The sequence below is a fragment of the Salvelinus sp. IW2-2015 genome, linkage group LG21 (genome assembly GCF_002910315.2).
Source record: "Salvelinus sp. IW2-2015 linkage group LG21, ASM291031v2, whole genome shotgun sequence".
NCBI lineage: Eukaryota > Metazoa > Chordata > Actinopteri > Salmoniformes > Salmonidae > Salvelinus > Salvelinus sp. IW2-2015.
The window spans coordinates 1,055,591-1,068,953 of record NC_036861.1 but is presented as its reverse complement, the minus strand read 5'-3'; the positions used below and the strand labels follow the sequence as shown (position 1 = coordinate 1,068,953).

At 43.4% G+C, this 13,363-nt stretch overlaps 1 protein-coding gene across 2 annotated transcripts in view; it reads right to left on the bottom strand.

Moving 5' to 3' along the window:
- Positions 1-1,679: 1,679 nt before the first annotated feature.
- The window catches only part of LOC111982448 (netrin-1), a 111,625-nt gene continuing 99,941 nt past the window's right edge, over positions 1,680-13,363 (bottom strand). For both annotated transcript variants that reach the window (XM_024014016.2, XM_024014015.2), the window contains 2 exons: positions 9,564-9,638; positions 1,680-5,707 (listed from right to left, as the gene is read on the bottom strand). In XM_024014016.2, coding sequence (XP_023869784.1) covers positions 5,379-5,707; positions 9,564-9,638 — 404 coding nt within the window. In that variant the 3' untranslated portion in view covers positions 1,680-5,378. The remainder of the gene's footprint in view (positions 5,708-9,563; positions 9,639-13,363) is intronic.

Here is a 13,363-nt window from a genome sequence, read left to right as displayed (position 1 = left end):
TACATAATCTTTCGCGTGTCTCCACTCTGCCTCCTACCAGCATTTGGTGGCAAAATAATCATGGATGTACGACCTCTCCATGTGAAGTCCAGATCACGGAACATCTAATTGGCCTCAGATATGATCTGTGCTCTTTTCTCTCAATAATTAATATTCTGTTCACAATATGGCTAGAATTGCATGTTAAACGACTGTATATAATGTGCATCCTTGGTTGAAAATGTGCATAGGTAATATGAGGCGTCTGAGGTAAGACCTAAACAGCTGGTGGAGCGTCCACGCTGACGCGGATGGTGTTACAGAAAAGCTGGCTTTTCTCTCTCTCTCTAAGGGTTCTGAGCTAACTAGAAAAGGCCTTAGCCTACCTTTTCAAGTTTACTTATTGTTGCTCTTTTTCCACCACCTATCCTTTGGTGCTGGTGGCTGTCCAGTTAGCGCCTGATCAGAAGAATTTAGGCAACGTGTAGAATTATCCCTGTCTATTAACTCAGTATGTACTCTACCTGCTAATGTAACTAGTATGTTACTCTACCTTGTCTATGTAACTAGTTATAGTTACTTCTACCATGGGCTCTATGTAACTAGTATTTACTCTAGCCTGTCGATGTAACTAGTTATGTACTCTACCTGTCTATGTAAACTAGTATTGTTACTCTACCTGTCTATGAAACTAGTATGTACTCTACCTGTCTATGTAACTAGTATGTACTCTACCCTGTCTATATTAAACTAGTATGTACTCTACCTGGTCTATGTAACTAGTATGACTTGTACCTGTCTATGTAACTAGTATGTACTCTACCTGCTCTATGTAACTAGTAATGTACTCTACCTGTCTATATAACTAGAATGTACTCTACCTGTCTATGTAACTAGTATGTACTCTACCTGTCTATGTAACTAGTATGTACTCTACCTGTCTATGTGCTGTAACTACTCTGCATTAGGTACACTTTGTAAAGTTGTTGATTTCTGTCAAGTTGCCTTCCTACTTATCCTTCTGTTTGTGTTTCCATTCTTATTTCAGGGATGCTGGTGGTGATCGTGCTCCTGCTCATTGCTATAGTAGTGGTTGCTGTGTGGCCCACCTAACGAAGAGGCTGAGGGGAGCGTTTTGGACGTCGCACCGTCCGTCGGATGAACCCTGACTGCGTAGAGAGCTTACAGGGGAGGCGAGGTGCAGTTCTAATGGTATCATTTGTCTTGGGATTTGATCATGTTTGTAGGATAATGCCAGCCCCAAAAAATAACACGTATGACTGTGTCACTTTTTAACATGATGTGAATCAGTTTAGCTTAATGCAACCGTGTCATTTCTAATAAACAACAGTTACAGTTAACAGCACGATCCGTGGACTCCTTGGTGTAAAGACATTAGTGTTATCTACTAAGGATAATGTACTGTATCTATAGCATACTCTGCGTTCTTCCACTCTGTCAATTTAAAAGCCTTGCAGATGCTCCGAAAGGTTGGGAGATGCTCGCTTGCGTCCGTGTGAACAGTATAGCTAACAGTATAGCTTCGATCTACACCCAGCATGCTTAGCCCTCTACTGTACTGCCCTATGTCGCATGTGGAGCTGTTGATAGAAGTGTGTATGTTACGCCCAGGACTCCGGCTTCAGAGATCCAAAGGAGACATTGAATGATTTAAGACGATAGAGAAAGAGTCACACCAGTGGCGACTTAACAGGAGTTTATTTCAACTGAATTCTGGATTTAGTTCTACCAGCTTGGTGTTCAGTAGTTATTGTTTCCTTCTTAAAATCACAACCATCTAAACAGCCACAAACAAGTTTTAAAAAAAGGCAAAAAATACAGAATAAAATCCACAATGTCTCGTGTCATTAAATATATCCATATATAATAACCATATATTAGTACACATCGTAAAACAAACATCGCAAAAAAAAGGTTTCGCAATGGCCAACACAGCTAAACAACATTTACAATTTAAAAAGTATGAACAAAAGCAACGTTTTGACAGGTCTGCGGTTGTCATATTTCATCAAAGAGGAGGTCATTGTCAATCCATTGCTTGGAAAACTGATCTAAAATTTACATCATGGGGATACAGAGACATAAATGGGAAAAAAACGATTGAGGTTTGATTATATATATTATGTGCCAAACAGAAATACATTTACATTTAATGTCACGAGTATGGATATAACGATGAAAGGAAGTAACATGTAAATGTATGTATAAATACGTGTAAAATGTCATCTGTATATTTCAATACACCAGCACAAAGCATGTGTAACTGATCTGTACACAGAGAAAAACGGTATGGAACACAGATGCTGGCAATCAGACCCTCAATGTACATCTAATTGGTTTGAAATAAAAGAAATATGTGGTTTTAATTGATTTGGGGATAATCAGGTGATTGAATTACATGATTTTCCCTCCTAGTTCTCGTTTCGCCCTCTTCGAATCGCTCTGAACTTAATTAATTTGACAGCCTTGTAAGAGACATTGAATAATGTCTGCAGCTGTTGAATAGCTGCCGCTACGGCATCCATATTAGGAATTCCATATTAGGAAGACCACTGGCAGTTTTGCCTGAAATCTGATGACTTGCTAATATGGATGCCGTACCACACTCAAGACAGAATTTTCAAGAACTCTAGAGTGGCAGGCAGTCCAGCATGTAACATGTATATCTTATGCACAAGGGTGAGGTCTATGGGCGGTTAAGTAGGGTGGGGTGGGGGTATGAAGCAAGAGTTTAGAGAGCTGACTAATAATGCTTGTGTAATAATGTTTGGAACAGTTCCCTGTCCGTCAGAGGTAAACTGCACTCTTCCATTTCTGTTGCCTCAATACAACAAGAAAATACATGCTGTTCTTAGGGGTGCACTCTGTCCATTCTCTTTGCTAAAATCTACAATCAATAAATTGAAGTTAATAATAGTTATATTATTGAGAGTTTTCACATAAAAATACTACCTATGTTTTATTGTTGGCTGCCAATGCCTTTTTTAGTACCTTGGGGAAGAGGCTTGTTTCAATTACAAATGCTTTACACATTGTGATTTAAAAAATATATATAATTGCATCCAAAATAGGGTGAATTTAATACTACACAGAAACAATTCTGTGCCAATTGGTGAATAGCCTACAGTATTAGGAAATATTGTTCCTAGGGAGAGGTCATATAAATATGTACATTGTAACGCTTTCAATTCAATATGTACCAATATCTCACTGCTTGGTTAACGTTCTCTGAAAACGATCAGATTTGTGTTGTAGCTAATCTATTTGAAACCTTAGGTATGATAAGGTTTTTTATTCACATCATTGCAAATGCTTCCTTTTGGTTTGGTGTAAAGCATGTGTACTGTATAATAATAGTAATGTCAATTCATATTTCATAAATGTACACCTTCAATATCAAATAAAAAACACATCTATATACTAAATCTGGGCAACATGGGGAAGAACCACACTGCTTTCTGTCTCTTAGAAGGACTGGCTCCTAAATCACTTGATCATTAAATATATACTGAACAAAAATATAATCGCAACATGTAAAGTGTTTTATGAGCTTAAGTAAAAGATCCCAGAAATGTTCCATACGCACAAAAAGCTTATTTCTCTCCAATTTTGTGCACACATTTGTTTACTTCCCTATTAGTGAGCATTTCTTCTTTGCCAAGATAATCCACCCACCTGACCGGTGTGGCATATCAAGAAGCTGATTAAACACCAGGATCATTACACAGGTGCACCTCGTGCTGGGAACAATAAAAGGCCACTAAAATGTGCAGTTTTCTCACACAACACAATGCCACAGATGTCTCAAGTTTTGAGGGAGCATGCAATTGATATGCTGACTGCAGGAATGTGCACCAGAGCTGTTGCCAGAGAATGTAATGTTCATTTCTCTACCATAAGCCGCCACATCCAGCTTTTTCACATGCGGGATCGTCTGAGATCAGCCACCCGGACAGCTGATGAAACTGAGGAGGATTTCTGTCTGTAATAAAGCACTTTTGTGGGGAAAAGGTCATTCTGATTGGCTGGGCCTGGCTCAGTCATGTGAAATCCATAGATTAGGGTCTAATTCATTTATTTCAATTGACTAATTTCCTTATTGAATTGTAACTCAATAAAACCGTACATTTTTGCATGTTGCACTTATGTTTGTTCAGTATAATTGAACCAAACATTAATAAAATATTAAAGCAAGTGATCCTAAATAGAGATTGAAGATCCTAAATTGAAATCTGGTTGTTATTGTTCTAATAGCAGGAGTCTTTGAAATCCCAGACCTTTTGAATGCAGTCTGTCATCTTCTTGGGAATCCAGCAAWAGTATTATTAAAAACACTAACCATGAAATTAGACTGCAGCACCAGTCAAAAAGAGAGTAAGGACACGGTGTCCATATTAGGACATCAACTCATCTGACGCTGTCCTAATATGGATGCCATGTATTTGACATAATAACCAGCCTTTTTGGAGACAGATTGACATGCAGTTTGAAACTGTACAAGAGTGTGTTAATCACCACAATTCACAATGAACATTCATTCATTTCATTCTGAATACTGAAACCGGACAAAGAAAAATGTGTAGATTAAAATAATATCCTTAATTAAGCTTAGTTAACAATGCTGGAGTCAAATATATTGTACACCTTTAAGAATKGACATTMATTTTCTTTCTTCCCATTTCACTGTCTGCATCTAGGGGCCAACATTCAATCAAATGTACAATATGTCACACCCGTGATATAATAAAAAACATAGCTAGGGTGAAGCGAAAGGCAACTTATTTGATAATACATGAAACGTGCATTTCCAAGACGCAGAAGAACCAATGTTATTTTATGGCACTTTTTGCTGCACTGCCAATAGAATACACAATTTCAACACAAAAAGTTGAAGTGAGGACGTTTGATGATGCAGGCTGGTTTGTCAGTGATATTATTAGCTAACCCTAAAAACGACAGAAAACAGAGCTTGTGATAATGCAGTGGCTTGATTTGTGGTGTCTTCGCACCAGCACAAAATACTCATAAAATAGGGCTATGAAATATCAATATGAAAAAAAATGAAAAGACAAATAACTTTATATATACTGGTAATAGGTGCAAACTTGGCAAATCCACAGAGACAAATCTCGAAGGAAAAAACAACGAAGCAATGACACCTGCAGCGTGAGCTCCTTCACAAAAGTCCACTAGAAAAAAAATCTTCTCAATAATATTCTCTTCATGCTTCTACTCGAAAAAGTAGCGACAACGCACAGTCCCTTTCTGTCCTTCCTCAGTCTCCCTCTCTCTCCTCTCGTCCTTTTTCAACACCCACTCATCCTTTCTCCTGTCCCGCGTTCCATTCCCTCGCTCCAGGCGTCGTCCGTCCTTTCCGCCTATGCCTTCTTGCACTTGCCTTTCTTCTCGCGTTGCTGGAACTTCCTCAGCCGACGGGCCCATGTGTCTCTCCACTGGATGACCAGGGATCCCTTATCGGCCACCACTCCAGACTGCCCTGGAGAATCCTCATTGTTACCCAGGAGCAGGTACTTCTTCCCGGTCTTGATCTTTGGACACTTGCACGCCACATCCTTGGCCCTGACCCACAGGAACTGGTCTCCGCGGCGGATGCGGCTCTCGCCCTGCTTGTAGACAGAGATGATGTTGACGGTGAACTTCCACCACTCGCCCGCCTTGTCCGCCTTCAGAATGTGCACCTGGACAGCTGGGGAGGGGGGGGAGAGAGAGACTATTTTTGTTATGTCTTTGTGTCTGACTCAATTCTAGCATTAGAATTTCCTGCTCAAAGGGATACACAGTACAGTGCTGTTATTCTTATCTCTATCACTGGGGTTCGTGTCTGTATCACAGACTTCAATGAAAACCCCCATCCATGTCCTCTTGGCACAGGAGAGCAACCCGGTCCTTATCGTCTGCTCCATTCCTGCTATCCTGACCTGCTGTGACCCTGCTCTTCTCTAGACCGACAAGCCATGATCCCAGCAACAGTTACTATGGCACCCTGGGACAAAATAATTAAGTTTGACCGAGTCAGACATTTCCCATGGAATCCCTTTTCCTTCTTGCAAAGGTTTTGCCTAGACATCTCTCTCTCTGGCCATTCAGTATGACAGGAGGGAGGGAAAAGTGCAAGTGTATCTCCCACTACAGATGTAGGATCTAAATTGAATCACCCTGTTGCAGGTGAAGTTTCCTGCAACGTAAGACATTTAAAACTTGTAGCGTCTTTGAGTTTTAAAAAGGWTTCTCATGTTTGTCATTTCCACTTTGTCATTTCAGACCTGATGTTCCCTTACGATACAAAAATATCCATTAATTATAATCCACATAATAATTTACATTTCCCGTTGCTGTAGGATTATTTTCCTACTGTTGGAGACAGGCTCATATTAAGATCCTACATCTGTAAGTCTAGTATGCTACACTGTGTCTAGTACCATCCAGCAGCCAAGAAGGGTATCAGACAGACAGTGAAGCAGGCAGTACTGACGCCAGGTAGCCTGCTGTCTGTAGCTGAATCCTCTAGCTCTTAGTCCTCTGTGTCCACTGGTCCATGTGTGTCTCCAGTCAGTGCTCCTGGCTCCACAGACTAGCGCCATGAAACGCTGTGATCTCCACTGTCCAAGCGGCATTACGGGACACTAAAAACACCAGAACTGACAAAGCCTCAAGGGCAGAGTTCTGTTCTATTCTATTCTCTTTTTTTTTTTTTTAAGTGAGGTTGGCTTCTCCATTTGGCGCTGATTCTAGTGGAGTCATCAGCAACTACCTACTCAACCGGCCCCGGTGGATAGGAGACTGGACCTGTAACCTAACCAGACGCCCATCAGAGGCTTGTATCCTCCAAGGGAAATGCTGTCAAGACAAAGTCGTCCGGTAGCAGATCCAGCTCCACGGCCATTATAGATGTCAGGGGATTTGATTTGCGACGTGATTAAGAGGCAGGGATGGGCTGTGAGGAGATGGGTTTTTGGGGAGCGGCTCTGTGATAGTATGGTTTATTACTGAGAGGATCAAGGAGAGAGAGCACCAACAGCTCTCAAAAGCAGCAYAGATCACCTTAAAATGTAACAGCAGTCGTTAAACCAGGGGTCATTAACTTAACCTCCTATACAYACAAGCTGACTATCACTGAGCGTGAATGTCATGGCTCTCTAAATGGCTCTATATGAGACGTGTCCTGCACTGCACTGCAGATTTTACGCCATGCATGGTAGATCACAGGGTTATCAAATAGGGCCCTGGTGTCTTTTTCTGCTAGTATTAGAATTCCTGGTGTCTTTTACTGTTACTATTAGCATGGGCATTGGTTGAACTGGCTGTTGACCTGGTGGCGAACCCTATTGGTGCCCTCTGTCACCCCGTCCTTCCCTGGTGTCACCACTGGAAGGCGCTCTCTGTTTRTGTTTGCACAACAACACAGGGTGAAACCCTGAGAGACCAAACTGTAAATAACTCAACCTATTGTTAAGCCCTGTTCCACTGTCATTTCAGCCCTTTTGTATGGAAAAATTGCTGTATCCAAGCACCCTGTGGTTCTCTATGGGGGTTGGAGTGTGTCTGCATATTATCCAGCATAGGCCCAAGGCACAGCGAGACACTGCACTCTTAATGCTCTCCTCCACACCGGGACCCTCCAGTAAACCTTCCTGAAGTGTAAAGCGCGAGGCGAGTCTTATCCCTGTACAGGACSAGTACAAAGCCCCCCCGAGGTATGGCGAGGCAGGGAGAAAGTGGATTAAACCCGGGCCTTGGCAGGGAGGCTGGACCCAGGGTGGGTTAGGGAGGGCTGCGTAGGGCTTGGGTAATGTTGGAGACGGCCAGAGGGGGAAGCAGAGGAAATTGCCTGTAATTGGTCATTGAGGAGAACAGTAAGAGTAAAACAGTGGGGGTTCCCTTACTGTAGCCTGCTCTGAAGCATAGGAGCGTGTACCCTAACCCCACTGTGGACCATTACACACACACACACACACACACACACACACACACACACACACACACACACACACACACACACACACCATGTAGTCACAGCCTTCCCTGAGGCATGCTGGGGTGGTGTTGGGATCACTCATCAATACCAGCAGGTCCCCTCTACACTCCTCCTCCGGTGCATGCCAGACCTGCCCGCCTGTGAGAGACTAGGATGGGGGTAGAGGACACTCCCTGTGTTGTTGAGCAGCGCTCTCAACACTGCTGAGTCTGAGCTACAGTGAGATACACTATGATGACATGCACCTGGGGTGCACCTGGGTAGGGTCCCACCTCACTCCCCATCTCCTCTCCCCTATGGGTCTTCRGTGGGCACTGACAAGCTCTGACTTATAAACAGACTTATTTTCAGTGTATAAGGGTAAGAGTTTGTACAGCTGAAGACCACAACACATCACTGGGCTTCACCAGGACAGAGTGTGTCTCCCTATGGGGGTCCATTGACTCTTGCGTGGGCCTGAGAGGAGAAACATGGCCCCGTTACACTCCATTGGAGGTGCATGTTCCAAATCCTCCACTGAGGGCTCCTAATGCCTGACTCACTGGAGACCCTAACTGCTACACCTCCTTCACACATGAGCTCCGCTGCTGGKGATCAATGATCCACAGAGCTTTTGTTTTTTACCACTCATTAAACCTGCTCGCCTACAAATGGCCACAAACTAGTTACTGTGATGCAGAACTTTTCTTTATTTGCATATGCATGGAAAGCTTTTCAAATCAAATTGTCTTTTTTTATTTTTTTTATTTACCAAACACCACACGGTAGAGTATTTTCACATCTATAAATCGGCCATCTTTTTTTAGCAATTGCCTCTTAAAGACCTGCAAAGCGAAAGAATTTATGCCACTTTTTATTTGTGGCACAGGGGATTCCTCCTGAACCTGCCTGGATCCAACCCCTCAAAAACTCAGGAACAATGCCTGGGCTGTCATTCATTCAATCTGCCAAGGTATTTTCAGGCAGGATGCCCCTTCTTGGTTGACTGATTTAACAGACTGGCTTCAATCAGGTCAGGGTCAAACCTCCACAACCTTCACCAGGGTCTTAACCACCTAAAGCACCTTTTCAACCTTTTCAATGGCCAGGGCAGCCGGATGGGATGGCCACAGGAATGCCTGTCTGAAAAGGCCCATCCCTTAAGTTCCCCTTAATGAGGACCTTTAGGCGCGCACCSCAACTGTCCGTCACACCGACTTTGCTTTATACATTATCCGCCTTGCCCTTAAATACCTGCTGGGCTGTCCATCATCCCGACACCCCCTCCCCTTCGCACCCTCTCTATCCTCACACCCTAAGCTCTTCTCTCTGATGGCTTGTCCCCCTCCTTTGTTTGATCCTTTGACTTTCTTTCTTGAAAAKCCGGAGTAAGCCGTCTCTAGAATGCCCAGGAGCTGTAGGGTTGTCCTGGGGGGATGCCTGGGCTTGGTGCTGGGTGTTGTAAATAAAGATGTWGCTAGCTACTTGAGCTAGCTGAGTTCCCAAGTCCACCAGGGCTCTGGAGGCAGCGTGAGCTTCTACTGTAGGATTGTAGACTGTACTGTACAGAGGATTGAACTCAACTCACCGTAATCTTTCTTGCAGTATTTCTTCATGTTGATCTTCAGTTTGCCTTTCGACGCCTTGCAATAGGAGTCACAGTCTGCATGTAGGAGAGAGAGAGAATACGATGCACACTAGGTTAAAACAACTAAAGAGGGAGCAACACAAACTGTGAAAAAAGACAGAAGTGAGACCACATCACATCTCCTTCAAGATTCCTTGCGCTTACTCGCGATACGCATCTGCCAGGTTCAATTGTGTGGTCCTCTAATAGGGCTTATGGTGCATTGAGAGGAGTGGTGGCCAATAGAAATGAGACCAGACAAAAAGGGTCCCGTGGCTGCAGGCGACCGGCCCTGTCTGTCTGTGGCCTGCCCCTATAGCTCTGATGGGAGGACCTCTGGATTGCTGCTTATTGTGCCACCAACCAGRCCACCGCTTCAGAAAACCACTCAAATTAACCCCCACGCCGACCGCCACCCAACACCCCCCTGTCAAAGTGCCAGTTTGSGACTGATTAAGGCCTGTAGAAGCACCCCCAAGCCCCCCAACACCCATAGCCGTGGGAAGTAGGGGTGCTGGAGATGCTGCATCGCCTCCTGATAAATTGAAATAATTTTSCCTAAAATTATAGTACGCTTGGCTGAAAAATTCATTCTCATATACTACACCAGAGAGCATAATTTAGCCGCAGAATCTCAATAGCTTCTAAAAAAAAAAAAATTGCTGTGGATTAAATGATCACTTACAGTCAGAAAAGCACTCTCACCAAATATAGAACAGCTTGTTGCATTGTGGCCATGGACATATAATCAATAGAAGGGATTTAGAACCTCTAACACTGACAGTTTGACTATTAAACTCATGGGTACACTAGCAATGGATGCCAGTCCTGATTTAAATGGGAGCTGCCATCTATGGATTATATATCTATGGTTGGTTGCGRCTGTCGGTTTGCCTTTTTCCAAATACAATCGGGATAAAAACATACAGTTTGGAAAGCAAATGCCTACTGCTGAAAAGAGAAGACGAATCTGTCTGTAGAAGCTTAAAAAAAGCTCAAAGGTTGAGCAATTTTGAGTGATTCTGAGCAAACAGCACTGTTTTTTAAAAGTAGCTCAGAATAACAGCAAAGTAGCTGCATTTGCGTTGGTTTAAGCTGTTTTCTATTTACATTCATTTGGATACATCCATAACAATTTTGCCTGGCACAGCGAGACAAGTTTGCCTTCTCGTCAGGWCACTCGACACTGTTCATTACGAGGAGATAGCACTGCATATCAAAAACCAGAATAGAAAGCTGGCTAAATACACTGAATAAAAACATAAACGCAACATGCAGCAATTTCAAAGATTTTACTGAGTTACAGTTCATATGAGGAAATCAGTCAATTTAAATAAATAAATTAGGCCCGAATCTATGGATTTCACATGACTGAGAATACAGATACCTTTCAAAAAATAAATAAGGTAGGGGCATGGATCTGAAAACCAGTCAGTATCTGGTGTGACCACCATTTGCCTCATGCAGCGCAACACATCTCCTTCACATAGAGTTGATCAGGCTGTTGATTGTGGCCTTGTGGAATGTTGTCCCACTCCTCTTCAATGGCTGTGTGAAGTTTCTGGATGTTGGCGGGAACTGGAAAACGCTGTCGTACATGTTGATAGAGAGCACCCAAACATGCTCAATGGGTGACATGTCTGGTGAGTATGCAGGCCATGGAAGAACTGGGACATTTTCAGCTTCCAGGAATTGTGTACAGATCCTTGCGACATGGGGCCGTGCATTATAATGCTGAAACATGAGGTGATGGCGGCGGATGAATGGCACGACAATGAGCCTCAGGATCTCGTCACGGTATCTGTATGCATTCAAATTGCCATCGATAAAATGCAATTCTGTTCCTTAGCTTATGCCTGCCCATACCGTAACACCACCACCACCATGGAGCACTCTGTTAACAATGTTGATATCAGTAAACCGCTCTCCCACACGACGCCATCTGCCCGATACAGTTGAAACTGTAATTCATCGGTGAAGAGCACACTTCTCCAGCGGGCCAGTGGCCATCGAAGGTGAGCATTTTTCCACTGAAGTCGGTTACGATGCCGAACTGCAGTCAGGTCAAGACCCTGGTGAAGATGACGAGCACACAGATGAGCTTCCCTGAGACGTGTCTGGACAGTTTGTGCAGAAATTCTTTGGTTGTGCAAACACACAGTTTCATCAGCTGTCCAGGTGGCTGGTCTCAGACAATCCCGCAGGTGTAGAAGCCGGATGTGGAGGTCCTGTGCTGGCGTTGTTACGTGGTCTGCGGTTGTGATGCCGGTTGGACGTAATGCCAAATCCTCTAAAACAACGTTGGAGGTAGCTTATGGTAGAGAAATAAACATTTGATTCTCTGGTGGACATTCCTGCAGTCAGCATGCCAATTGCACACACTCTCAAAACATGAGACATCTGTGGCATTGTGTTGTGTTACAAAACTGCTAATTTTAGAGTGGCCTTTTATTGTCCCCAGCACAAGGTGCACCTGTGTAATGATCMTGWTGTTTAATCAGMTTTTTGATATGCCACACCTGTCAGGTGGATGGATTAACTTGGCAAAGGAGAAATGCACACTAACAGGGATTGTAGGCACAAWCGCTGGGAGAGGAGAAGCAAGTAYAGGGAGTGAATATTTAATGAAGAAACAGACAGGAAACAAAACACGAACAGCATCTTGATAAGGGACAAATAACAACATTAATGCTGACTCGGGAAAGAAACTGAGGAAGTGACATATAGAGGAGGTAATTAATAATGTGATGGAGTCCAGGTGAGTCCGATGAAGCGCTGATATGCGTAACGATGGTGACAGGTGTGCGTAATGATAAGCAGCCTGGCGACCTCGAGCGCCAGAGCGAGGAGCGAAGCAGGCGTGACAGGGATGCAAACAAATTTGTGCGCACATTTTGAAAGAAAAAGCTTTTGTGCGTATGGAACATTTCTTGGATATTTTATTCAGCTCATGAAACAAGGACCAACACTTTATATGTTGCGTTTATATTTTTTCAAACTAGAAACATAAGGTAGGATTTGACAGCATAGCGCCACTTGCATCATGACTGCAACAGTAGGGACCGGGAAAATGTACAGTGGGGAGAACAAGTATTTGATACACTGCCGATTTTGCAGGTTTTCCTACTTACAAAGCATGTAGAGGTCTGTAATTTTTTATCATAGGTACACTTCAACTGTGAGAGACGGAATCTAAAACAAAAATTCAGAAATCACATTGTATGATTTTTAAGTAATTAATTTGCATTTTATTGCATGACATAAGTATTTGATACATCAGAAAAGCATAACTTAATATTTGGTACAGAACCTTTGTTTGCAATTACAGAGATCATACGTTTCCTGTAGTTCTTGACCAGGTTTGCACACACTGCAGCAGGGATTTTGGCCCACTCCTCCATACAGACCTTCTCCAGATCCTTCAGGTTTCAGGGCTGTCGCTGGGCAATACAGACTTTCAGCTCCCTCCAAAGATTCTCTATTGAGTTCAGGTCTGGAGACTGGCTAGGCCACTCCAGGACCTTAGATGCTTCTTACGGAGCCACTCCTTAGTTGCCCTGGCTGTGTGTTTCGGGTCGTTGTCATGCTGGAAGACCCAGCCACATCTTCAATGCTCTTACTGAGGGAAGGAGGTTGTTGGCCAAGATCTCGCGATACATGGCCCCATCCATCCTCCCCTCAATACGGTGCATCGTCCTGTCCCCTTGCAGAAAAGCATCCCAGAAGAATATGTTTCCACCTCCATGCTTCACGGTTTGGAT